This window comes from Heptranchias perlo, chromosome 30, assembly GCF_035084215.1.
Source record: "Heptranchias perlo isolate sHepPer1 chromosome 30, sHepPer1.hap1, whole genome shotgun sequence".
Taxonomy (NCBI): Eukaryota; Metazoa; Chordata; class Chondrichthyes; order Hexanchiformes; family Hexanchidae; genus Heptranchias; species Heptranchias perlo.
Window position 1 is genome coordinate 18,707,795 of NC_090354.1, and position 27,897 is coordinate 18,735,691.

At 44.9% G+C, this 27,897-nt stretch overlaps 1 protein-coding gene across 1 annotated transcript; it reads left to right on the forward strand.

Moving 5' to 3' along the window:
* LOC137299965 (uncharacterized) lies at positions 1-27,482 on the forward strand. The gene is made up of 7 exons (XM_067969002.1): positions 1-32; positions 10,876-11,009; positions 11,916-12,097; positions 12,183-12,337; positions 13,826-14,289; positions 24,943-25,154; positions 26,786-27,482. Exons 1-7 carry the CDS (start codon positions 16-18, stop codon positions 27,002-27,004), a joined length of 1,383 nt encoding a protein of 460 aa, XP_067825103.1. The 5' UTR covers positions 1-15; the 3' UTR covers positions 27,005-27,482.
* Positions 27,483-27,897: the final 415 nt, after the last annotated feature.

The window sequence follows — 27,897 nt, forward strand, 5'->3', positions numbered from 1 at the left end:
TAACAAGGACGGTTGATGCAGAGGGACTTTGTGTAAGTATTCAGGGAAGGATAAAGAGCTGATCACTGGAATCGCTGTGCAATTAACTCATCCCTCGCACCTCTTGCTGCAAGGCATTTAGATGGCCCTCCTTCTTCTGCTTCCTCACCTTCACCCTAGTCTTCCTCATCCTATGAGGATGCTGCTGTACCTCCTCCAAAAGCAGGCCTCTCTGTATGGCAAGGTTGCACAGTATGCAGTTCACCCCTATGATGCGGGAGACTCTTTGCGGAGCATATTGTAGGGAGCCTTCAAACCTGCTCAGACACCTGAATCTCTGTTTGAGCAGCCGTCTGGTGTGCTTAATTATGATCCGGTGGTCCCATGACTTTGATTATACTTGTGTTCCTCAGGCATGGCGGGGTTGCAAAGGTGTGTCATGAGCCACATACGTAGGGGGTATCCCTTGTCCCTCAGCAGTCATCCTATCACACTCATGGAAGGTCAAATACTAGGGGGGGGAATGGTTGTGTCACAAGATAAAAGTATTGTGGCAGCTGTTTGGGTACCTTGCAAAAACTTGCTTCAGTGGCTTTGAGGGACCATTCCCTCTCGGTTTTATTGATGGTTTGGGCGCTGAGCTGGGCTTCGTGGTCCTAATTACATCATAGGACGTCGATTTGCATGTATTCGTGAGGCCCCCGTCTGTCTCTGGTGGGCACCTCGACCAACCAAAAAAACTGCCTGATTAAAATGTCAGTCGGTGGGAATGCAGCAGGAACAGAGTAGTAAGTACATTCCAATGATATTAACTGCCCACCCACTCGTCCTGTTCCCACCAGGCGTGCAGGGTTAAAATTGCCCCCAGAGCCTTCAGGAGAGATGGGGAGAAAAAACATAATTAAAATAAAATACTTCAAACAAACAGTTTAAAAAAAAGGGTTTATTTTTTTAAATGTTTTCTAATTTTGTTTATTTCATGTAAATAAAAATAAATTAAAATAATAAAGAAGTATTTAAAAGGTATAAAACTAGGAAGCTGGACTAAGGGAACAAATGGTCCCTTTTTAAAAAACATTCTACTGCCCCATTGCAACCGAGAATCATTTATTTTACACGGATTCGATTTGTTTTCTGGACAGTATTCTCCCCTCCCCTCCCACCTTGTTGGGATATAAGTACATGAGTGCCAGGTACCCTCTGCTACCTCACCTAAGTTTGCAGTTATTCATATGTGAGCCTTGACAGCAAGTGCCACACGGCCTATTCAATCATGTCAAGAACCACAGCCACACATCCACATACGTTAGGGCTGCCAACTCTGGTTGGACATATTCCTGGAGGTTTCATCACATGACATCCCGTCTCCAACCATCCCACCCAGTCAAACAGCGTTTTTTCCCATCTTCAATATCTTTATAACTAATAAATGAAAGTGTTCAAAGAAAATAGGAAAAAACATTTTTTTTTAATGCCCCAATGATTTTTCTCTCGAGTTGCTCGCAACAGTGACCAGGAGATTAATCTTAAGATTCCTGGAGACTCCAGGACAATCCTGGAGGGTTGGTAACCCTAACACATGCGTGCTTCTGGCAGGGGTTGCTGAAGAGTGATCAGGAGCAGGGACCATGGCTGATTTTCCTTCTGAATCCAGAAGTGCCGAGGGTAATTGTAGCACCCTTACTGATGTCCCTGGCTGAGCTCAGCTAACTCAGTACAGACTTGGGATCAAATCTGGGACCTTCCTGGCCTGCACGGCTCAGCTACTCGCTTTATAAATTTACCAAGTCATCAGAGGGAGTGATTTGACTTTTTTTAAGGACAAAATCTGAAAACCCACAAAGAAAGAAAAGAGAACTGAAAATGAAGAACTCTAAATTATCAGCGTCCATTCTTCTTGAAAGCCAGACAAACATAAGACTACGGAACCTTTTCTGGAAGAATCGTGCGTGCACCAGCTTTGTAAATGCAACTTTAAAGCAATCGCGCTTTTACGCAGCAAGTTATTATGATCTGGAATACACTGCCTGAAAGGGTGGTGGAAGCAGATTCAATAGTAACTTTCAAAAGGGAATTGGATAAATACTTGCAGGGAAAAAATTTACAGGGTTATGGGGAAAGAGCAGGAGAGTGGGACTAATTGACTAGCTCTTTCAAAGAGCTGGTACAGGCACGATGGGCTGAACGGGCTCCTCCTGTGTTGTTCCTACTATGATACTATGATGACCTTTGCAGCTCCTACAAAGCCATGTTCTCAACTTTTGATGTGGATTTTCCCTGATGTTGGGGGCAAGGTCTGTGCAAACTTGCAATGTAAAGATCAATTGTATGGGCAGGAAACGAAACTACTTAATGAGAGGATGTTTCAAGTCTGCAGAGTCTTGCACACCAACTATTACATGCCATGCCTCTGTAAGCAGCATTACAATAGAAAAGGAGATATTAAACCAGGAACTCAGTCTGCTCCATGCAGGGAAACTAGGTAAACCTTAGTGTCCATTTGCAGGAACTCAGTCTGCTCTTTGTAGCATGCTACAGTAAGCTGGGACTTTGAGCCTGGCCTCGGCTACTCTTTTTGCACTGTCGGTTTCACAGGAACACTCAGACTGTGCCCTTTGCCTGCAAACCAAACAAATGTACAGTTCGGAGGAACTACGAACTGGCTGTTGCCATGTCTCATAACTCCAGTGCACAACTGAAAAGTTTCTCAGCTCTTCTATAATTCTCACAGAATTCCAAGAATTATCAGGATTTCAAGGGAAAATTACCGGGACTCACAAAACCTGCTTCTATTGGTGAATGAGCGGATCGTACATTATATAAGCATGGTCACTGCAGTCACAAGATTTTTTTTTTAAAAAGGCACTCTTAGGTAATTTTACTGACCCAAAATTGCTGAGAAGTTACAGGAGTAAAATCACCACCTGACGCATTGCCCACCTATTCTTTTTACGGAAGCTGCAAAAGGACATTACCATGTACCAAGTAGGTAGCACAAGCCTGCACTCCACAATATATTGCTTGTCAGCATGTTGCACATTTATTGCTCATCCATGCCAAATCCTGACACAATCTTATAGCTCTTTCAGTGCATCTCATGCATTTTCATACTTCGGTTGGACATACATTCCAGATGCAACTTGAAAACCTTGCCACACTCACATCTTCCAAGGGCTTTACTCCTCAAACTAAGGTAACACAAACATAATAACTTACTGACACCCAGGATGTACTTCAGGTAGTTCACATGGCAGCCTTCAGTGACCCCCTTTAGTTTGAGAAAAGCACACTGCGGTCACATTGGCAGCCTATTCAAGAAATGAAGAGGGAACTGCTAGTCGTGCTGACCGATGCAGCAGTCACTTGTTTGATACATGTGTGTACAATACTGGGACAAAAAAATGGAACTTTTGTCTTGTGTCTGTGTTGAATTTTTAACTTGTAATTTTTTTATTGGTGGAAACAAAAATGGGTGCATAAGGGGGAAAGAAATCAGCAAACCTGGTGCAAATTCTGTAGAATTCTGCAAGGTGGTCATTTGTATCAAAACTAGGGTTTAAATTAGGCTAAGGCATGAAATGGAAGGACTAAATATACCAGCCTAGTAGGAAATGGGCACTAGGCCTGCTCTCAATTCTGCAATCCTCCTATACCTGTTGTCCACCTACTCTTTTAAATAGAAAGTTATGAAAAGAGATTCACAAACACGGGACTTGTTTTCATTAAACAAAAGAGGATTGAGATAGGATGTAATCAAGTCTATAAAATCACAAGAGGCACAGATAACGTATATGTAAGCTGTGATGCAAAAATGAGAAAAGAATTAACAAGCCTCAAGTATGACTGAAGACAGCTGATATATAGGTGAGACTGTTACAATTAATGCTATTGTTGTGATTTGGAATTTCCAACCATTTTACCATGAAAGGATTTGGGTATGATTTATGTTAAAATGCTATGTTTAAGTTAAATTGTGTCCACAAAGGTTTAAGATCTAGCTCGCAGATAGAGCTGGAGAGGGAAGGAGATATATAGTCAAACCAAATGAATTGGCCGGTGGAATATTGCCTGCGATCTGAACATTAAGACTTTCCTGTGAACCGCCAGGCTCATTGTGTTGTAATAACATTATTCATTCTGAAAACAGCAGGAATTAGTTTCAAGAAGCCCACATCCGGGAGGGAGGGGACAGTAGCAGACTTAATCTGGCAGCTTTACTGGACAAGAAGGAGCCAGGAGTCAAATTGACAAACATCCTGTCCAAGGACAGGACAAAAAAAATAACAAGTGAACTTATATTTGAGGTCACTTGGTGATTTCTGCTCAGAGCTACAGGCAGTCAGTCTACCATAAGATAAGAATCGACCAGAGTAAGCCTAGGTCTCATTCAGCGATACAGCTGACCAAAAGAAACCGTTACTTTGCCCATTAACTGAGAAAGTGTTTATTTTCTTTATTATGAGGAGGGCCTGATTGGGTAGTAAAAGTAAACTTCTGGTCATAAAGGGCGTGGGACCCATTAACAGGAACAACCAGGGACCAAGGGAATATCTAGGGCAGACCTAAAATTTGTAACAGTTATATAAATTAAGGGTAGATTTTTTGCTGTGTTTGACATTGTAGAGTGCATCAGAAGCTTGCACTATTAGGCTATGGGTCTATTATGTGCCTGAAGTGAAAATGTTGCAATTTTCCAGTGGCATAAATAAATGTTAGGCAAAAATAAAATGAAAGAAAAACTAATATGGCGATGGGAAATTAAGTCTATGGTTAGGATTGAACTGTTAGCTGTGTGAGCCTATTTTGAATGCGCTTAAAGAAGCACCATTGACGAGGTCAGTCTTAAAGGGGAGCATAGAAAGGGTGCAACAAAGGTTCACTAGATTGATTCCTGGGATGAGAGGGTTGTCCTACGAGGAGACATTGAGTAGAATGGGCCTGTACTCTCTGGAGTTTAGAAGAATGAAACATACAAGATTTTGAGGGGTAGATGCTGAGAGATTGTTTCCCATGGCTGGAGAGTCTAGAACTAGGGGGCATAGTCTCAGGATAAGGGGTCGGCCATTTAAGACTGAGATGAAGAGGAATTTCTTCATTCACAGGGTTGTGAATCTTTGGAATTCTCTACTCCAGAGGGCTGTGGATGCTGAGTCGTTGAATATGTTCAAGGCTGAGATAGATAGATTTTTGGACTCTAAGGGAATCAAGGGATATGGGGATCGTGCAGGAAAGTGGAGTTGAGGTTGAAGATCAGCCATGATCTTATTGAATGGCGGAGCAAGCTCGAGGGGCCATATTCCTGTTCCTATTTCTTATGTTCTTATGTTTTTATGTTACCATATTCCTCAAAGCATGCTGTCTTGACTTGCTACTGTTCCCAGGACCTGTAGCTTTGTCCTAACTGTTGAGCATGACTGTCACCTCATGGTGCACTGCTGTCCTCTGGGAAAAGCACCCTGGATTGCCAAACAGGGCAACCTTCTTCACAACCAGCAGCATATTTGTTTTGTCAACCATGCAGTGGGGTTGGACCTGTGCCAATGTCATTTGCCCATAGACTCTGTTTCCTGCCTTCATATTGAGTATCCTTTCACTACATTCTTGCCTGTCAATTCTCTCTGCCCTCGTCCCCCCCCCCCCCCACCGCCCCCATCCCAAACTTTGTTAAAGGCTGCCAACAGGTTCAAGTGCATTTTGTGGCTTTCTAAAGCTGTCTTGCACGTCTTTACCTGTGGCTAGTCAATTAAATAATTGGGGTACACTCAGTGTTAAGTGGTACATGGTCTGTGGAAAAAAATTAGGCCTTTCCTCGATCCATATTTTCTTATCCTTTTAAGTTTAAAAATTTTTTAAACTTTAGGGTCACCCAAAATTTAAAGGCCCCCAATGGCAATGGGATTTGCAGGTCTCTAAACCTTTCTGTCACTTCAAATATGTTGCTGCACTTAGTTTATTTTGAGCTGCTAGGATGTGACTTAGGCAGTTCCAGAAGAAATCAACATTTTGGAAAGTCCCTCAAAGGTCTATCAGTGGTTGTGGTGAGAAATTCTTAGAAATTGTGTTTATGCCAATAACAGAGTCCTGGGAAGCCAGATAAAAAGGGAGCCTAATTAGCATTAGTGTTGGAAAAGCAAGGCCCACAGGATGGTGAGCTGTCTGTTAGAAGCAAATGCAGTACATATTGAGGAAAGGTTCAAAGACATACTGGAGGGATCAGGACAACGCTCTGTGGTGGTAATTCATGTAGGGGTAAACAACATAGGAAGAAATAATACAGGCGCCTTAAAAGATGCACACACGAGGATTGCCTCAAAACACAAAGATAGTGGATGCAAAGTAGAGTTCTTTGGTATACTTCCAGTGTTTGGGAAAGGAGAGGTGCTTATTAATAAAATTAAGATGTAAATGAATGGTGTCAAAACAACAATGCTATCATCATAAATAACTTGGAATGCTATCAGAATAAAAGATACTGGTACACGAGATTCAGGCCACACCTGAATCAAATAAGAACAAAGATTTGTGAAGAACATGGAGGCAGCAACTGAAAATCATTTAAACTATGATGTGGAGATGTGGAGATGCATTTAAACTAGATAGGTGGGAGGGGAGAAGACAGGGAGATAACTAAATCCTAAATCATAGGGTAGAATGTAGACAACAATGGGGATGGATACAGTGGGGTAGAAGTTGGTTATTGTTGTGCACAATTTATGGATGAAAAATGGGGGGCAAAAATGATCAATTTTGCAGGGCAATTGCCCTGCGCCCCAAAGACGACTGATAAATATCCAATGCCATATTGGCCTTGGACAATTTTCAAGCGTCCGGGTCAGTCGGCTAACCCTTGGGGTACGTTACAGAACACCAGGTCAATGGTATGTTACAGAACACCAGGTCAACACAATAGGACGGTGTGGAAGAGATGAGAACGGTGTGTGAGAACAGGGAAGTTATGTTAATGATTATTTTAAGTTATTTTAATATACATTGGGAAAACTCAAGTGCTTTAGAGTCAGAGTTGGTAAATGTAAAATACTTCAATAACAATGAGATGGAAGTCCCAAAAAAGCTGTAAGGGCTTAAAACAAATAAATCCCCAATATTAGTTGGTAGTTATCCCAGAGTGGTTAGAGAGACTAGCGAGGAAATTTGTGAAACACTGACAATCATTAGAGTAAGTCACTGGATACTTTAGGGGCAGCAAGGCTAATGTGGTGCCCATATTGAAAAAGGGTGGCAAAACAGATACAGGCAACTACACACCCACTAGTCTTACTTCAATTCCATGTAAGATAATTGATTACCAGGAGTAAACCTGAGGATTATCTGTACATCAACAACCCAGTAAACGGCAGTCACCACAGCTTCAGATGGGGAAGAACCTGCATGACCAATCACCTTGATTTCTTTGAGGAAGTGACAACCAAGTTGACTTTGATGGACCTTATGACATTCTGTACTTAGACTTTCAAAAGACATTTGATAAAGTTCCACATGAAAGATTACAAATTAAGGTCAAAGCTGTGGGGATTAAGAGCAAATTTAAGTATGGATAAGAAATTGGTTGGTGCAGAAAATAGCAGGTACCAGTTAGTGGAGTAATGTCAGAGTGGGGGATGTAGTGGGTGGGATGCCCAGGGCACTCAGTGTTGGGACCATTACTGTTCCTCATTTACATCAAATGACTTGGATTCAGAAATTGAATGCAAATTTGGTCAAATTTGCAGATGATGCTAATCATGGAGGGGAAGTGGAATTAAAGGAGGCAGCTCAAAAATAACAGAATGAGTTAAACAAAATGGAGGGAATTTTAACTCCCCCTGCCCAGTGGAAACTGGGCAGGATGGGGGCAGTTAAAATGGAGCAGGGGACTTACCCGCTGGCCTCTCGACCCAATCCCACCAACTGCAATTTCAAATTACAGGCGCCAAGGACACCTACCCGAAGCTGGCGGGGTCCTTATTTAAATATGAAGATAAGGTCACTATGACATCATGTCTGCCATTTTGACATTGTCCTGAGTGAGGAAATGCTATGCTTTCCTGGCCCGCTGAAGCAGGCCGGAGGCACCTCAAGATAAGTGTGCTACTTTCCTTTAGTGGGGACCGGAGGAGCAGGAGTGCCATAAGGAAAGTGTAGCCCTCTCTGCCCCGGACTCCCCACTCCCTTCTCTGACCCTTCCCAAATTGCTGACTACCCTGGAACCCGTGTCCCTCCTCAGTCCCCACACTTACCTTGGGCCTGGATGGCGGCCTTTAAACAATCCGATTTCAATGTTTGGGGGGTCACTTTCCACCGACTTCCTGGCCATTTTGGTCAGGAGGCTGGTCAGCGGCATGTTAATGAGGGCTGGCTGTTAAAATTGGCTAGGCCTCTCGTTGCTGCTCCTGGGCGGCCCGGCCACTCACTAGGCCGTTTTCTAGCACGGGAATATTTAAGTGGACCAAACAATAGAAGATGAAATTTAATGCAGATAAGGTAAAGTATTGCCTAGGAGAAAGGAAAATTGACAACATGAATGGTGCTGAAATAACTACAGCCTAGGGCACTTAGTAGACACAATGCTCAACATGTTCAATCAAATTAAAGCAGCAATGAACAAGAATGCTGAACTAAACAGCTAAAACAATTGAATACCAAGTCAGAGGACGTCATGATCAGACAGTGCAATGCTCTGGTCAGACCACAGGTACTGTGTCCAATTCTGGTCACCAAGAAATAAGGAAGATATTCAAGCACTGGAAGTAATCTAGAGAAGAGCCATGAAACTGATCCCTAATATCAAGGGTCTGAGTTATGAGGAATGACTGAAGAGGCTTGGGCTTTTCAGCCTGGAAAAGAGGCATCTGAGAGGTGATCATATAAAGGTATATGTTAGTAAGTGGTATTGAAAAGGTTCGTCTGGAATTAAATTATACAGCAGGAGTTGGACAAAGGAGCACAGGTACAAACTAGTGAAAAGTAACTTTAGAACTGATATCAGGAGGTTCTTCATGCAGAGAGTGACCAACACTTGAGATGGACTTCTGGGCAGAGTGGTGGAGATGAAAACCCTGGAATTTGAGAAAGAACTAAATGCAGCAATGGGGGAGTGTAGGGTTGTTCTGGATGGATGAATTAGGATGGGCCAAATGGCATTTCTCATCCATATGATCTAAATCACCTAGAGGCAGGGAATCAAGAGAGAAGCAGCTCTTAAATGCGGCAGCTGTTCTTGTTTGGAGGCTGACTTGCTGCACAACATGGCTGGAGATGCTCCCATATCTGGCCCCTTTGTGGAGGGGAACTTGGAGCTTTTATTGGAGGCGACTCTGAGGAAAATGTTTATTTTTAGAGCAGGGAGCTATCCTTCAAATAGAGTCAGCATATGGCAAGCATGGCAGGAGGTGGCCGATTGTCTGAATGCTGTCTCCTTTGTGCATCACTCATGAGGAAAAAATTCTCCCGACTGGAAAGACAGCCAAGGTAGGGAAGACGAATGGGCGCCCACTCAAAGGAAAGCAATGGCTGTACTATGCATGCAGACGGACTCAACCCACAATGTGCTGCCATATCTGCAGAGCAGCTTGCAAAGCAGTGACCCCACCTCTCATTTCTTAAAACTTCCTAAATCGTGTCTCTGAAGCTGCACTTCCAACAATAACGGCCAAAGGGCTAGGTTTCCTTTAAGTGGTATCACTTTTCCAAGTGTTCTTACCAAATGGCTCCTATATTTACTTGCAGACAGTCTTTTCATCCTCTCACATCAGGTTGCTAATTGTGGTGCCTGTTGTACTACCTGCTAGTGTTTAAAGGGTTTCCATGTTCTCTTTTCCAAGGAAAATGTGGCACATAATCTGCACCAGTTCCAGCACAGCCAACCTGCAATGCCTTCCCTGACATAAGAAGCGCATCCTCCAAATAATGGGTGTGGGTGTGGCACTTTAGGTTAAAAGAGGAACAAAAGTGCCAACGGTAACTAACATGGGAACAGCCAGTGAGCATGAACAGCGGGCAAGGAAGGGAAGGGTATCGGAATGAATTGGAAGGAGAGTACCAGCTTTAATTGGTTGGAGGGAGAAAGAATGCCAGTATGAAATGGGAGGGTTGGAGGTAAAGAGAGCTTATCTGTGAAAGAGTGGGGAGATGAATGAGGTGCTAAGTCTCTGTGAACTGGGTCCAGAAAGGGTAGAATGCAGAGGAGTTCTCCCCAGTGTCCTTGCCAACATTTATCTCTCAACCAACATCACTAAAACAGATTATCTGATCATTTATTTCATTGCTGTTTGTGGGACCTTGCTGTGCACAAATTAGCTGCTGCATTTCCTACATTCCAATAGTGACTACACTTCAAAAAGTACTTCATTGGCTGTAAAGCGCTTTGAGACATTCTGAGGCTGTGAAAGGTGCTATATAAATGCAAGTCCTTCTTCTTCTTCTTTGTCAACTTGGACAGTGAGGAGTTGGTGCGAGAGAGTCCGACTGGAGTCTGGCAGGAAATTTGGGGCCATAAAAAGATTTAGAATGCTTGGACGCCCGGGGTCGCACTCACAAGCTCCTGATTTTCTTGCCCATAATCATGCACAATACCAATTATTATACATACTAAAAGGAAAGTCAGGATAACCTCGCCAAGGTTTTGCTATTCTTCATAATTTGAGATTCAGATATGAATTTCCTTATGGATCTCTTTACAGTAAAAGGGTGGGGGGCATTATAACCGAAACTCACCCGCAACCTACAAGTGGAAAATCTCTTAGTTCACATAACCATAAAAAATCAGACGGCAGTATCACTTTCACTAAAGATGGGGAAATTCCGATCAGGGGTGAAGTGGTCGGGAAATTCCAAAACACAGTAAACATATTTTCAGCCAATTAATTTCAAATACTTCTTTCGGCTTTCATTTGTCAGGTCGGCAGTTGTAAATCACACACGTGGCCATAATCCTGTATATAAATCACCGAGCCATCCACTCTGCACATTACTGCTGCAGAGCTGCCAGTTCAATCAAGGGGTCAACAGAGAGATCATGGCATCCAGTGGAGGTAAATACCAGATGTACTTACTCTAATCTGCTCATGTATTAGTCATGATGTGGAGATGCCGGTGATGGACTGGGGTGGACAAATGTAAGGAATCTTACAACACCAGGTTATAGTCCAACAAATTTATTTTAAAATCACAAGCTTTCGGAGATTATCTCCTTCGTCAGATGAATGAATGAAAAGGTTCTCAAATCGCATATCTTATACTATGTTGGGACAGCATCACACCAATCAAAAGGTGTCGTTGTTATTCAAACAGGCCAGTCACGGAGAACAGCACGTCCCAGTACACTCGATATACATTGTGTCTATTACACAGGCAGGCAGAAAGAAACTCAAAATGGCAGAGAGAGAGAGAGAATTTTAAAATACATATAAATTTTTTCGATTTGAGAACCTTTTCATTCATTCATCTGACGAAGGAGATAATCTCCGAAAGCTTGTGATTTTAAAATAAATTTGTTGGACTATAACCTGGTGTTGTAAGATTCCTTACATGTATTAGTCGTCAGCCATTTACAGAGCATATCATTTTCTAAATTGCACATCAATTTGTTTCATTTTGCACTGAAACACTTTGGGTGAAATGTTCTTGCCGGTACCCAGATGTGTGCCAGGTTGAGTTTACCCGGGCTGGGTTACTTTTGATTGAGGTTACATCTCTCCCCGACCTGGGGACTTCAAAAGAAGATTTTCGTCCAATGCTTTGTGCGACTCGGTGGCGCTTTGAAAGGGCGAGTTTCAGGTTCAGTACAGCGGGTTTTACTGTAAAACGAAACCGGCAAATTCTTAAAGGAGTCGCACGTTGTGAAGAATAGCAAAAAAAAAACTGGGCAGTTGTTTATCCGGAGTTTTCTTTTCAATTATTCGTAATAATTATTATTCATATTATGTTTTTTTCCCCAGAACTTGCGCAATTTGGGAAAGATTTTTTTGTAGACCTGCTACCCGAAGCAGAGAAAGTTGCCTTGCATTTCGAGCTCTCCCACCTTTATCTCGCGAAAAATTCCGACTTAGAAAAAGAAATTCGTTCGCGTGCTTCGACTAGTCGACTTCTGTTCAATTCCTCTTCAAATTTGTTACTGCGGGTACGTATCTAAAGTCCGTGTGGCTGCGTGTGGTCAGACGACACTACATTTGACAAACTAACACTGCTCTGTTTCCTCCCCTCAGTGTGCAGTGACGAGCGAAAACATCGTCTCTTCGCTCTTCCCAATTCTGCGACTGGCAGCGGAAAACAATGACATTGGACTTGCACAATCTACTTTCACAGAGACCCGTGAGTGGATTAAGGGCATTCATACAGCAGCAGTGGATCTGAGAGACAGGTAAAGCGTTAAGGTTCGCATAACACAGCGGGTCCAAGCATCGTATAATTCAGTTCAAAGAAAGAAAAAAAAACTACAGGTTAGACCGCACCTGGAGTACTGTGAGCAGTTCTGGGCACCGCACCTTCGCAAGGACATATTGGCCTTGGAGGGAGTGCAGCGTAGGTTTACTAGAATGATATCCGGACTTCAAGGGTTAAGTTAGGAGGAGAGATTACACAAATTGGGGTTGTATTCTCTAGAGTTTAGAAGGTTAAGGGGTGATCTGATCGAAGTTTATAAGATATTAAGGGGAACAGATAGGGTGGATAGAGAGAAACTATTTCTGCTGGTTGGGGATTCTAGGAGTAGGGGGCACAGTCTAAAAATTAGAGCCAGACCTTTCAGGAGCGAGATTAGAAAACATTTCTACACACGAAGGGTGGTAGAAGTTTGTAATCTCTTCTGCAAATGGCAATTGATACTAGCTCAATTGCTAAATTTAAATGTGAGATAGATAGCTTTTTGGCAACCAAAGGTATTAAGGGATATGGGCCAAAGGCAGGTATATGGAGTTAGATCACAGATCAGCCATGATCTTATCAAATGGCGGAGCAGGCATGAGGGCCTGAATGGCCTACTCCTGTTACTATGTTCCTATGTACTGTTGGCGATATTAGCGCACGGACATGTAACAGGTTTCTGTGGCACTCACCTGTCTGCTATTGTATTAAAGCCAACAACCCATCTAAACAGATCAACACCCGTGTTAGAATAGAGGACTAGGGAAGCAATTGTATGTCTGCCTGCTAATAGCAGCAACAGTAATTTCTAGGTTTTTCTTTCTTTCAGGGGTAAGGTGGCTGGGTCCAAGACAAGTCATGTCAATGATTGGAGTGGACTAGGTGTCAGGCCACAGTGAGCCAAGAAACACTCGCAGGAATCTGTCAAGGAATGCTGCAGTGCTGTGCAAAGTCCAGGGGCTAGGCCAGTGTTGCCAAAGTGAGATGAGGCCAGTGGGAGAAGAGGGACAGCCTGATCTGTCATTTAAACCAGCTGATTTTAAAAAAGCAGTAGGAAATCCAAAATAGGAACTTAGGAACAGGAGTAGGCTATTCAGGCTCTCGAGCCTGTTCCGCCATTCAGTTAGATCATGGCTGATCTGTATCTTAACTCCATCTACCTGCCTTGGTTCCATAACCCTTAATACCCTTGTCTAACAACACGGACTCTGCTTTTCACCGTACCATTTTACCAACAAATGCACAAAAAGGTTAAAGTATACATGCACACACTGTAGCAATGAGCATTGAGATTACATGCCCAACAACGGTGTCTATTACTCATTTTTATTTACTAATTAGAAATGCAATTAGCTACATCTGGATTCCCAATTAGCCACATGTGGCTAATGTACTGGACAACATTGACTCAGTTGAAGGAAAAATCTGTCAGCTCATTATTTTGGATTTCTTATTCATTTGAATTTTTCCTTTTCACATGTTTTAGATTCAGCTCTTTTCACCAAAAGGTTAATTCAGATTGCAGTCTTGTTCTAAGTACACGGAATAAAAATCAAAATGAAACAAAAATGAAGCAGGAGGAAATGAAAGCCCAACAAGAGCACATGAATTCACTAAATGAGAAGAAAAAACAGATCAATGCTGACATTGATCTCATTAAAAAAAAGATAAATATTGAAGAGGTGAAGAAACAGAAACTTATGGATGAAATAAGAAGGAAGGATGAACTGTTTGCCATCGGATCAGCAGTGATACCACTCTTTGGATGGATTGCTTGTGCCGTAAATACATTTATTGTTTCACCTGTAGATGTTAAGAATCTAAATCAATTGGACGTTGAAATTGGAAGATTATGGTCACAAAAAAAGGATCTGGAAAAACAGAAAGAAAATCTAGAATACAATATCTTTACCGAGCAAATGAAACTTATATCAACCCAGCTGGAGGAAGGTAAGCAGTATTATAAATGATTTAAAAAAAAAATTCATTCACGGGATGTGGGCGTCGCTGGCAAGGCCAGCATTTATTGCTCATCCCTAAGAGGGCAATTAAGAATCAACCACATTGCTGTGGGTCTGGAGTCACATATAGGCGAGACCGGGTAAGGACGGCAGGTTTCCTTCCAGATGGGTTTTTACGACAATCCGGTAGTTTCATGGCTATCATTACTGATACTAGTATTTTAATTCCAGATTTTTATTTAATTAATTGAATTTAAATTCGCCAGCCGCCGTGGCAGGATTTGAACTCGTGACTCTGGATTTTAGTCTAGGCCTCTGGATTACTAGCCCAGTAACATAACCACTACGCTACCGTACCCATATGCAAGCTATTAAATGTTTATTAACAATGTTGGAAATTTTGGCTCTGCCTTAGGTATTCTTTTGGGTTCGGTGGCACTGGTCACTCCTGTAAGCAGGTCCCATGTCTCATGTTCAGGAGTTCATTTGTGCTGCCCAATATTTAATTATACAATAGCATAACTCAGGAGGTGTGACAATAGCATCCTTTTGTTATATGAACTGGATATGATGAACTCACGTGAGCTTCTGTAATCTTCTGGCAGGCAGACTGATTAATGCTTTAGTGAGATAAGGCTACGTACAAATTGTCAAGCTGCTTTATTCTACAGTCAGTAACACTTGTCCAATAGAAATCGCTGACTAGCTACAGCTGTGGCTATGGCAACAGCATTTTAGCTACATGCATTGATGTTAGTAGAAACTAACACACAATACAAATAAATATACTTCACATGTATATGTACTTCATAGAATCATAGAATGGTTACAGCACAGAAGGAGGCCATTTGGCCCATCGAGCCCGTGCCGGCTCTTTGTAAGAGCAATCCAGTTAGTTCCATTCCCCCGCTCTTTCCCCGTAGCCATGCATATTTTTTCCCTTTAAGTATTTATCCAACTCTTTTTTGAAAGCCACAATGGAATCTGCTTCCACCACCCTTTCAGTCAGCGCATTCCAGATCATAACTATTCTCTGCGTAAGAAAATGTTTCCTCATGTTGCATTTGGTTCTTTTGCCAATCACCTTAAATCTGTGTCCTCTGGTTCTCCATCCTTCCACCAATGGGAACAGTTTCTCTTTATTTACTTTATCTAAACCCTTCATGATTTTGAACACTTCTATCAAATCTCTTCTTAACCTTCTCTGCTCTAAGGAGAACAACCCCAGCTTCTCCAGTCTATCCATGTAACTGAAGTCCCTCATCCCTGGAACCATTCTAGTGAATCTTTTCTGCACCCTCTCTAAGCCCTTCACATCCTTCCTAAAGTGTGGTGCCCAGAATTGGACACAATACTCCAGTTGTGGCAGAACCAGTGTTTATAAAGGTTCAACATAACTTCTGTGCTTTTGTTCTCAATGCCTTTATTTATAAAGCCCAAGATCCTGTATGCTTTTTTAACCGCTTACTCAACCTGTCCTGCCACCTTCAAAGATTTGTGCACATATACCCCCAGGTCGCTATGTTCCTGCACCCCCTTTAAAATTGTACCATTTAGTTTATATTGCCTCTCCTCATTCTTCCTGGCAAAATGTATCACTTTGCTCTCTCTCTGTTAAATTTCATCTGCCATGTGTCCGCCCATTCCACCAGCCTGTCTATGTCCTCTTGAAGTCTATTACTATCCTCCTCACTGTTTACTACACTTTCAAGTTTTGTGTCATCTGCAAATTTTGAAATTGTGCCCTGTACACCCAAGTCCAAGTCATTAATGTATATCAAAAAAAGCAGTGGTCCTAGTACCGACCCCTGGGAAACACCACTGTATATCTCCTACCAGTCTGAAAAACAACTGTTCACCATTACTCTCTGTTTCCTGTCACTTAGCCAATTTCATATCCATGCTGCCACTGCCCCTTTTATTCCATAGGCTTCAATTTTGCTGACAGGCCTTTTTTGTGGCACTTTATCAAATGCCTTTTGAAAGTCCATATACACAACATCAACCGCATTGCCCTCATTGACCCTCTCTGTTACTTCATCAAAAAATGCAATCAAGCTAGTTAAACATGATTTGCCTTTAACAAATCCATGCTCGCTTTCCTTTATTAATCCACACTTCTCCAAGTGACCGTTAATTTTGTCCCGGATTATAATTTCTAGAAGTTTCCCCATCACCGAAGTTAAACTGACTGGCCTATAGTTATTGGGTTTATCCTTACACCCTTTTTTGAACAAATGTGTAACATTTGCAATTCTCCAGTCCTCTGGCACCACTCCCATGTCTAAGGAGGATTGGAAGATTATGGCCAATGTCCCTGCAATTTCCACCTTTACTTCCCTCAGCAACCTAGGATGCATCCCATCTGGACCGAGTGACTTATCTACTTTAAATACAGCCAGCCTTTCTAGTAACTCCTCTTTATCATTTTTTAGCCCATCCAATATCTCAACTACCTCCTCTTTTACTGTGACTTTGGCAGCATCTTCTTCCTTGATAAAGACAAATGTAAAGTATCCATTTAGTACTTCATCCATGCCCTCTGCCTCCATGCGTAGATCTCCTTTTTGGTCCCAAATTGGCCCCACCCCTCCTCTTACTACCTGTTTACTATTTATATACCTATAGAAGACTTTTGGATTCCCTTTTATGTTAGCCACCATTCTATTCTCATATTCTTGACTTTGCCGCTCTTATTTCCTTAACTAATATCCAACATTATTCAGTGCAAAACTTTTGCAATCTTTCTTTTTCACCAAAGTTTGGAATTCTGGTATGAGTTTATCAGGCACAACATATCTTAGAACAGCTTCTAGTTTTTTGTCCAGCAGTTGCAGGTGGTACTTTGACTTCATCAGATTGATTGTGCGAGTCAACGTTCTCAGCAATGAGACCCACCAGACCCACCTCCACTCTCCATTCAGAACGTGGTTGGATGCTGTTTGCACTTTGTCATGACGTGCCCTTTTCGGAACTTATTGTGTAGTCTGATGGCCTGGAGCGGTTATTCCGATTGGTCGAGCTGACCATAAAGATGGCTACCCTCTCCATACAATGTTACTGGTGTTTTTTTTATTCCTTCATGGGATGTGGGCGTCGCTGGCGAGGCCAGCATTTATTGCCCATCCCTAATTGCCCTTGCGAAGATGGTGGTGAGCCACGTTCTTGAATTGCTGCAGTCCATATGGTGAAGGTTCTCCCACAATGCTGTTAGGTAGGGAGTTCCAGAATTTTGACGATGAAGGAACGGCGATATATTTCCAAGTCGGGATGGTGTTTGACTTGGAAGGGAACGTGCAGGTGGTGTTGTTCCCATGTGCCTGCTGCCCTTGTCCCTCTAGGTGGTAGAGGTTTGGGAGGTTCTGTCGAAGAGGCCTTGGCGAGTTGCTGCACTGCATCCTGTGGATGGTACACACTGCAGCCACGGTGCGCCGGTGGTGAAGGGAGTGAATGTTTAGGGTGGTGGATGGGGTGCCAATCAAGCGGGCTGCTTTGTCCTAGATGGTGTCGAGCTTCTTGAGTGTTGTTGGAGCTTCACTCATCCAGGCAAGTGGAGAGTATTCCACCACACTCCTGACTTGTGCCTTGTAGATGGTGGAAAGGCTTTGGGGAGTCAGGACGTGAGTCACTCGCTGCAGAATGCCCAGCCTCTGACCTGCTCTTGTAGCCACAGTATTTATGTGGCTGGTCCAGTTAAGTTTCTGGTCAATGGTGACCCCCGGGATGTTGATGGTGGGGGATTCGGCATGGTAATGCCGTTGAATGTCAAGGGGAGGTGGTTAGACTCTCTCTTGTTGGAGATGGTCATTGCATGGCACTTGTCTGGCGCGAATGTTACTTGCCACTTATGAGCCCAAGCCTGGATGTTGTCCAGGTCTTGCTGCATGCAGGCACGGACTGCTTCATTGTCTGAGGGGTTGCGAATGGAACTGAACACTGTGCAATGGTCAGTGAACATCCCCATTTCTGACCTTATGATGGAGGGAAGGTCATTGATGAAGCAGCTGAAGATGGTTGGGCCTGGGACACAGCCCTGAGGAACTCCTGCGGCAATGTCCTGGGGCTGAGATGATTGGCCTCCAACAACCACTATCATCTTCCTTGTTTCCATGGTGTTGAAGTCCAAACCCCTATGGTTTGAATGTTTGTTGGGATTATCTGAGATGAGATGAGACTCCCCTATTGCCCCAGCATGTGTCTGTGAGGAGGAGTTCTAACCTTTAATTTAAAATCAACATGTTAATATTAATCATCAAGAAAAGAAAGAAAGAAGCTCCCACAAACAAATCTGATAATGACCAGATAATCTGTTTTAGTGATGTTGGTTGAGGAATAAATATTGACAAGACGCCGGGGAGTACACCCCAGCTCCTCTTTGAGATAGTGATATGGGAACTTTTACATGGGAAGGCAGTCAAAAGGAGAGTCGTCGAGGGGCACCAGCACATTGCCGAGGTACTGGGAGAGGTGCCACGCGCATTGTCCACAATCGCACAGGTGATGGAGGAGTCCAACTCCTGCATGCGGGCATTGGTGGCGCAGGTACAGGAGGGTATCGGTGACATAGTGTCGCGGGTAGGTGCGGGAACGTCTGCGGTGGAGGACAGGCTAGCCTCCCTCGAGCGTCACGCACAGCTGAACATCGAGTTCATGCAGGCCCTGACAACGGCTGTACGGATTCAGGGTGAGCAACATTCCGCCGCCATAAACAGGCTGACGGATACACTAGGGGTGGCCTTGCAAGGCCTCACACATGCCATCCAAACTGTCGTCCAGCATGGTGGAAGGGGTGATGTGGGCCGAGGCCACGAGAGGGATGATGGTGAACGGTGACATGGAAGCGGGGACGCTACTCAAGGTGCCCCCACGTCCCACCCGTTGCCCCCCTCTCAACCAGTATCCGCAATGGTGCCTCCTCTCCAGGTGGCCGAGTCTGCCCCTGCACAGGTGCAGGAGGAGCAGTCTGTGGAGGTGCCCTCGCGGGCACCGAAACCCAGGGGCCCGTCCGCCCAAAGCATCTACCCGGTCAGGGCGAGAACAGGAGCAACCTGCCACTACCTCTGCTGGAGCCACAGGGGTAGCACCACGTAGGGGTTCCCATAAACGAAAGCCAAGGGCGTTATAAGCACAAAGGGAATGCACCAGGGTGTCGGTTCATTTGTACACTTTTTGTTTATAGTCGTTCACCATGTACATATTAAACACAATCGTTCTCACCACTCCTGCCACCTCTCGTCCATTCTTCTGCGGCTTGTGCAATAGGTGCATTGCCGTGCGGCCCATCATGACGACGAACACCTGCTGCCGCCCATTGGGCACACTACTGTGGGTGCAGGAGTACTGGCAACACTCTTCTGTGGAGGGGGCTGGTATGGCCCCTCGTATGTGCAGGTGATGAGATGTGAACGCCTCAGACTGTCTGACTCTAGGAGAACCGTTGACATATGAGTGCCTCCCTGGCCTGGCGAGCATCCCGGTGAGCCGGTGTTCGGCGCATGGGTCGTTCATCATCCTCTCGCACGGCCTCCTCCTCCCCCTCCTCCTCCACCTCCTCCTCCTCATACTCAATGTGGGTGGCGGGTGTGGATGGGGCCTCCTCCAGCGGCACCCCTCTCTGTTGGGCCATGTTGTGCAGGGCACAGCAGACAACTATGATTCGTCCCACTCTGAATGGCGTGTATTGGAGCGCTCCCCCAGAACGATCAAGGCACCTGAAGCGCATCTTGAGCAGCCCTATGGTCTGCTCAATTGTAGACCTGGTAGCAATGTGGCTGTCATTGTATCGACGCTCTGGCTCGGTGATGGGGTTCCTCAGAGGTGTCATGAGCCACGTGCGCAGGGGATACCCCTTGTCGCCGAGGAGCCAGCCGTTGCCGGTGTTGGGTGCGTGGAAGAGGGGCGGGACGGTGGACTCCCTGAGGACGAAGGCATCGTGGCAGCTGCCGGGGTATCTGGCGCACACGTGTAGGAATCTCTGGCGGTGGTCACAGATGAGCTGGGCGTTCATGGAGTGATACCTCTTCCTGTTGATGAACAGCCCTGGCTCATGCGGAGGTGCCCGTATTGCGATGTGGGTGCAGTCGATTACACCCTGCACCCGTGGGAAGCCAGCCATGGCATGGAATCCAACCGCCCTCTCCATCTGGCTGCGCTCGTCCATGGCGAGGTTGATGTAGTGCGAGGCCCTGTGGAACAAACCATAGGCGACCTGCCTTATGCACTTGTGTGCAGAGGACTGGCAGACCCCGGTGATGTCCCTGGTGGCACCCTGGAAGGATCCGGATGCGAAGAAGTTGAGGGCAGTGGTGACTTTGACGGCGACGGGTAGGAAGATGCTGCTTGGTCCATCCGGGAGCAGTTCGTCATTAAGGAGGCTGCAGATGTCGGCGACTACCTGCCGATTGACTCTGAGCCTCCGTATGCACTGCTCCTCGGAGAGGTCCATGAAGCTGAGCCTCGGTCTGTAGACCCTGTGCGGAGGATAGTGCCTCCTGCGACGCAGCTCTCTCTGCGGTTGCCCTCCCTCCTGCTGTGCAGTTGGGTGTGCCGCAGCACCGTGTTGGGGAGCTCCACGTCGATGAGGCGGACGGCGTGGACTGCGAGGCTGCTGGGGCTGGTGATGCTGTTCGTCCTCCGAGGATGTCGAAGCGGCCCCCATCTGGCAGATGTTGGTCTGAGGGGTTGTGCACGGTCGGTCGGTGTTTCCTCGCACTGGGGCTGCGGTTCCACGTTGGTGTTTCTTCTGGCTTGGAGGGGGGTGGTGGAGGGCAGGCGTTGCCCTATGTGACGGAGTGGCCTCCTGCGTTGGTGAGGGGTCTCCCCCCCACTGTGGAGTGCACCTTGGCAGCTGCCACAGGCTGCTGGCTGCAACACGTCCGTTTGGAGTGAGACTGTTTCCCCCAGTATGTGAAACAGTCTGAGTTGAAGGTAAAATCCCACACTTCCTAATAAGACAGCTGAATCAGGTCATTTAATGACCTGAACAAGCAAAGTAAATGCACTCAAGTGGCATCCCGCTGGCTTTAATTGCCTGCGGGATTCCCACCAGCGGGGGCTGCGCACGCACCCCCGCACGTCAGCGCGGAACCCGGAAGTGATCGTGATCGAGGCACCTGGATATCCGGATTTTCGAGCCCCCCCCGCCGAGAACGCACCCGAAACCCGGTGCTAAAATCGGGCCCCTCATCTCAGTGAAGTACTCCTTCAGTACTGCACTGTACTGGAGTGTCAGCTTAGATTATGTGCTCAAGTCTCTGGAGTGGGACTTGAACCCACAACCTTCTGACTCTGAACCATGGCTGACACCTATCCTATCCAAATCCTTTCTGTGGGAAAATGGTTAGAAATCCTGAAACACAGTGGGCGTCATTTTAGCACCCGCTATCGGGTGCATTCCTGGCGGGGGGGCTCCGAAAATCGGAGAATCCCGGCGCGGGACCGGAGCCCGCCCCGAACCCGCACACTTCCGGGTTCCCCACTGACGCGCCGACGTGCGCGCGCAGCCCCCGCTGGTGGGAATCCCGCAGGCAATTAAAGCCAGCAGGATGCCACTTGAAAGTATTTATTTAGGTATTTCAGGTCAATAACTGACCTGATTAAGGGATTATGTGAGGAGGGGTGGGATTTTAGGGCAAACTGGGACTGTTTCCCTCACTGGGGGAAACACTCCCAGGTCAAATGGACATGTTGCAGCTATCAGCCTGTGGCAGCTGCAAAGGTCCATTTGACTGGTGCGGGGGGGAGACCCTCACCCATTGCAGGAGGCCACTCCGTCACTTGGGACAAAGTTTGGCCTCCACCACCCTCCTCCTGACAGTCAAAGTCACCAACCTGCACACTTACCCCAGGGTCCGGAGACATGTACCTACCTTGCGGATCCCCTCAGATGTACATCTTGCGGATGGGGGCCACTGTAGCTGCAGTCATGACCTCCTCGGAGGGCGAACAGCATCACCAGCCTTGCCATCCACGCCGTCCACATCTGACACATGGAGCTCCACAACACAGTGCTGTGACACATCCGCCTGCACAGCAGGAGGGAGGGCAACCGCAGAGAGAGATTCGTCGCAGAGGGCACTACCCTCGCCACAGGGTCCACAGACCGAGGCTCAGCCTCCTGGACCTCTCTGAGCAGCAGTGCACATGGAAGCTCAGAGTCACTCGACATGTAGTCGTGGACATCTGCAGCCTCTTTCTTGCCGAGCTGCTCCTGGCTGGCCCGAGCACCATCTTCTTACCTGTCGCTGTCAAAGTCACCACTGCCCTCAACAACTTCTCCTCCGCATCCTTCCAGGGTGCCACCGGGGACATCGCCGATGTCTCTCAGTCGTCTGCACAAAAGAGCCCTGCAAATACACCTACACCCACTCTGCAGTGACACAATGGGTGGCATCAGTTGTGGGTCCTCATAGTGATCCTCAGGAGTGGGCATTATTGCACAAACCAGACAGGATTCGCGAAGACATGGCAGTAGTGGTGCCAATATAATATGTAATGTGAGTTGTTCAGAAATTCAATATAAGTAACACCCATGACAAACCCTCAAACACCCTTGTGCATCCCCTTCATGCTCACGACACGTTTGCCTTACGCTGCCTACTGCACATATGTGATGCATGCCCTGTGGCTGCAGCACAGGTAGTGGCAGGTTGAGTGAGGCTGGCCGTGAAAGAGATGCATGAGAGGGTGAGTATGAGATAGAGCCATGAGATTGCATGAGGATTGGGTTGAGTGGTAGTGGCGGGATGAGTACTGGCGAGGTGAGTAAGTGCAGGTAAGATGAGGATGAGGTTTGAGTGGGTATGAGGGGTGATGTGACAGAGTAGTGTCGGCAGTGCTGAAGGAGATGTGGGGTGGGGGCGGTGATGTGGCAGACGGAGTGTAGGGGAAAGACTACGTGTACTCACTTTGGCTGACCTACTGAGGTCATTGAAGCGCCTCCTGCACTGTATGCAGGTGGGCGATATGTTGGGTGCGCTGGTGACCTCCTCTGCCACCTCGAGCCAGGCCTTCCTGGTGGCAGAGGCAGGCCGCTTCCTCCCGCACGCCGGGAGGAAGATCTCTGTCCTCCCCCTCCTCCTCACCCCATGTATTGATACCTGGAGTGAGGCATCATTAAACTCGGAGCAGCCTTCCCCCTGGGCTGCTCCATGCTGTAATTTTTGCTATTTGTTGCAGCATCTGTCAGTGGAGGACTGCCCCTACAAATAGTGCGCCTCCAGCTGACAGATCTTACTGCGCATGCGCAGCCCGCCTGACGCGCTGATCAGCAGTGGGGAACCCGGAGGAGCAGGTAAGTGGATCCAATTAGTGGATTGGCTGCTACAATCACGCGGGAAGCTGACTAATTTCACCAGGCGCATTACCCACGCGCCCGATAGCCCCCCCGCTGAGAACCCGCAGCCCTGCTAACATCGGGCCCATTATTTTTTCAAACTGAGTATGATAGAATTTTTCTACCTGAGTGGGCCAGCAGGTTGTTATTGCATTGGGAGTAATGAAATGATTCCCTACCTCCCTCCCCCTAAACAAGTATTAACCAGTTTAAATTTATATTAATGTGACGATTGCACAGAAACCCAACCTTTGCTGCCCACAGGAAGAGATGAGGAGGGTCACCTCAGATTTTTCTCATACAACTTCTAGCAACCTATTTTAGAGTGCCATTTGCAGTGGCCTCAAAAGAACTGCACACTGTGCTGGGGGCATGGGGCAGGCAGAACCAAACAAAGGGAAAGGGAGAAAATGCCTTAAAAAGATTCCGGGAGTAAAATTCAACATCGGTGGGGGTTTAAAATAGGAGATAGTGAATCAGCTGCCTGTTATACACCCTACCCAATTTTCCTTTCCATTTGAAAGGTGTACAATGGGTGGCAGATTTACTATCACCCGATTTGCCTGAGGTGTACAATGGGTGGCTGAGGAATGACTCATATGGAGGAATGACTCATAATGAGGAATGACTCACACTATCCTTGCTGACTTGTTTTAGCTTCAGGTCTCCCAACACCTCAAGTTAAAATTCTTATGTTTAAATCCCTTCATGGCTTGCTCCTCCTTATCTACATAACTTCCTTCAGCCCTACAACCTCCCCCTGCCTCTTGTGCATCTCCACCTTCCTTCACTCCACCATTGACAGCTGCGTCTTCAGCCGCCTAGGCCCCATGCTCTGGAATTCCCTTCCTAAAGCCCTCAGCCTCTTCACCTCCCTCCCCTGCTTTAAGACCCTCTTTAAATTCTACCTCTTTGACCAAGCTTTTGGCCATAATATTTCCTTCATTGACTCGGCGTCGTTGCACACCCAATTAATGCCTTGGAAAAGTATAATGGAAGTAGACCTAGCTGACACATGGATCAAAGCTCATGGCCTACATTCTGTAGACTCTGACATTATGTTATGAACAAAGGAGTGAAAGCTTCCATCTAACACAGTATAGAGTCACTCACAATTTATCAAATGCAAATTAATCAGGGAAAAAATATTGCAGTAAAAATTCCACTTGAGATTGCACATTCCAGGTCTGTGATTTTTATGTCCAAACATTGGGCTTTCCACTCTCTCTAACTCTAGGAATTTTGAGTTCTATGTTTCTGTTTTAATGCTGCTCTGGACTTTTTATTTCTTTTACTTTTGTTTTGTAGGTTTCATTATAAGTGAGACTGAGAATCTGAAATATGTGGAAAGTCATCTTTGCAAAGCACAAGAGGTTTTGGAGGTAATTATAAATTTCTGGGAACAGGCAGCAATGGTCATTAACGGATTAGAACAGAAGACCAAGGTGCCTGAAATGTTTCTTCAGAATCTGAAAAAATACCAAGAACAATTTCTTAAGAGTCTTGAAATTGCTGAAAAGGTGGGTTGTATTTAATTTCTATTGTAATATAATTTATTATACAACAGATTTAAATTCCTAACAAGTGTCATATGGTAATTCTTTTATGTATTTCAAACAGAATTTGTTCAAGGATGCTAACTACCATTCATGTAGAATTCATGTAAATTTCAAATGATTTGTCATTTAGATGACAACGGTAGAACAGTTTCCTGCATTAACACAATTGGTTCAATGTTTATACTTTTTTAGGCTATTAGTTTTGAAAAATAAGCTAATAAGGATTTTAACTGAAGAAAGATCTTTTCTTCTGTCATACTGGGCCATGGAATGGCAGGATGTGGATTTGCATCCATATTTCTCCATGCAGCAAATTATCCATGTGCAGTAGGTCACTAGAGGAATGCTGAGTAGATGCCATGCACTGCCTCACAAGAAGAGATGGAAAATCAGAGAATTGCCTCGGATCACTTAGCTGTACTTCCTGATGGTAACATTAGAAAAGCAGGTCACCTGCCCATCCACTTGGCTGGGGAATGATGGATGGCTTGGGAAATAGGCCAACTGCCAGCCCTTTCAGCTGGGGAATGATGCATGAAGCGGGGAAAAATTAAAAGTAACTGTCCAAAATTAGGTCCTCCCTCTTGCAACTGCCTATACTCTAACTAAGAAGATTTCATTTTGAGGTCAGAGCAGATAGTGAGACAAGGAATGTTAATAGTTGAAGATTTGAGGGTCAAGCTATCAAAAATTAAGAGCTGGCAACTGTTGGGTGGACTTCTGAGACATGGCGAATTGAAGGAAACCAGAGGGGAGATTTACCTGTACCTGGTGATGTTGGATCACCTGGAAATTGTGAATACTGGAAAATTGGGCAGGTTGGAATGCACACCTGTAAAGGAACCCTCTTAATTTTCCTCCATTTACTTACATGAAGGAAAACTGGGCAGCTTCCTTTGTAGGCGTGCACTTCAATCTACCCTGGCAATCCAGTGTACCCAGGCATTCCACTGTGACCAGGTGCAGACCCAGGAAAATCTCCCCTTCATTGAAATTTAGTGATTTGCTGTGCTGAGAAGAATGAACGTTGTGTGTACTGATGATGTGGAACGTGAAGAATAAAAATGAATGCAGAGTGGAATCTTGACAAGAGTGGATTGGAATAAATGATAAATAGAGGAGATCATTGATATGATGGATGACGAGGCTGTTGATTTGAAGAGCAAAGTGTTTGGTGTAAGAGAGAGAGGACAATCCTGTGGGGTCCTCTGAATTAATGGAAAAAGAGTCAAAGAATGAGCCATCAACTGCACCATCAATAGAGTGATTTGAAAGGATAGCCTTGACCACACCTTTGCTGATAAACCTATTTATGATGATAATCTGTTTAGAAATACACAGACCTTGTCAAAGGCTTTTAATTATGTGCTAAATTATGAGCCGTTTTGACCTGCCTCCATTAGAAGCTAGATTAAGACAATCCAAACTCTCCATGGAAGACCTTTGCAGCCAACAGAGAGAAGAGACTTTTACTCCATTAGTCGGGGCTGGACTTGAACCCATCTCCAGAATTAAAACCTTGTGTTAACTCATACTTCCCTATATTTGTATTTGTATTATGTCTAATAAACTTCCTCATTATTATTCTTCAGATGTGGCAATTATTCTCCTCCTACTGTTTGGAGTCTAAGAATAAATACGATGCAGGCACCAAAGATTTGTATAAATTTCTTGCAATCAGTCCAAGTAGCCTTTCACAAGAAGAGTTGAAAAAACGGATAACAGCTGCCAATCTTAAGTTAAAGGATCGTTGCTTAAGTTCGAGCACTGGAGCTGCTCCCAGTGTTGCTGCATCACCGGTAAATGTTTAGGTTCCGGCTATGTGGGACATGCCAGTGTACACCCATTACAGAAATGTGGATTCTTGTTCCTTTACTTTATGCTTTGCAAGAAAAGTTTTTTAAAAATCCATGCATTATTTCGCTATTATTGATCAGTGCAGTAATAATGCAGTGTAGTAAGTAAAACCAATTCATGGCCAAGTTTTGTTCTTTTTTTCATTGATGCCAATAATTAAGTAATAGGATTGTGATTGTTTAATTTGTACAGAAATGAACAGATTCTGGGATCCCATCTGCAGCCAATGTAGCTATTCTCATTTCATGTAAGCGTTCTTTCAGATACGAAAATTCTGTGATGTTAACCATCAAGATACTTGCCATGAATCCTACTGTGTATTTTTAATACTTATGTATTAGTATGCCTCCTATTGATAGCCTGCATCTGCCAGCTTCTATATACACATTATCTATATTATATTAAAAATGTTACATATGATGAACTACAAAACTGTATTTTCTGTCACACTTTTTATATCATCATTTAATATAGAGAACCTCTAGGTAAACATTTATATCCTGTCACAATGCAGTTGCCAACTCACAGCACTTGGTGGCACTGTTGACCGAGATATTAAACTCTCCCACCCCTGTTGCCATCTTAACCTTTTTTTAAGAGAGAAATTTTCATCTTCTATATCTTTTAATCGATTTTTAATTTTAATTTACTTTTACTCATTTATTTCATTTTAAGCAGTCTTGCCACCAGCCAGTCTTCCCTCTTTAATCTAGAGATTAAGATTGAGAGATAGTTAAGAAATCCATTTTACATGATACTATATTCCATTTTAGATTACTTCTGTAGTTTACAAAACCTAAAATTGAAAGACTGCACAAAAGGCTGAAATGTGTACAGAGTTCATGCG

Bases quoted from the DNA above. Each gene is read 5' to 3' on its own strand.
- LOC137299965 (XM_067969002.1), top strand. The intron at 11,010-11,915 runs GTAAATACCAGA...TTTTTTCCCCAG, and splicing joins GATCATGGCATCCAGTGGAG to AACTTGCGCAATTTGGGAAA. The intron at 12,098-12,182 runs GTACGTATCTAA...TCCTCCCCTCAG, and splicing joins CTTCAAATTTGTTACTGCGG to TGTGCAGTGACGAGCGAAAA.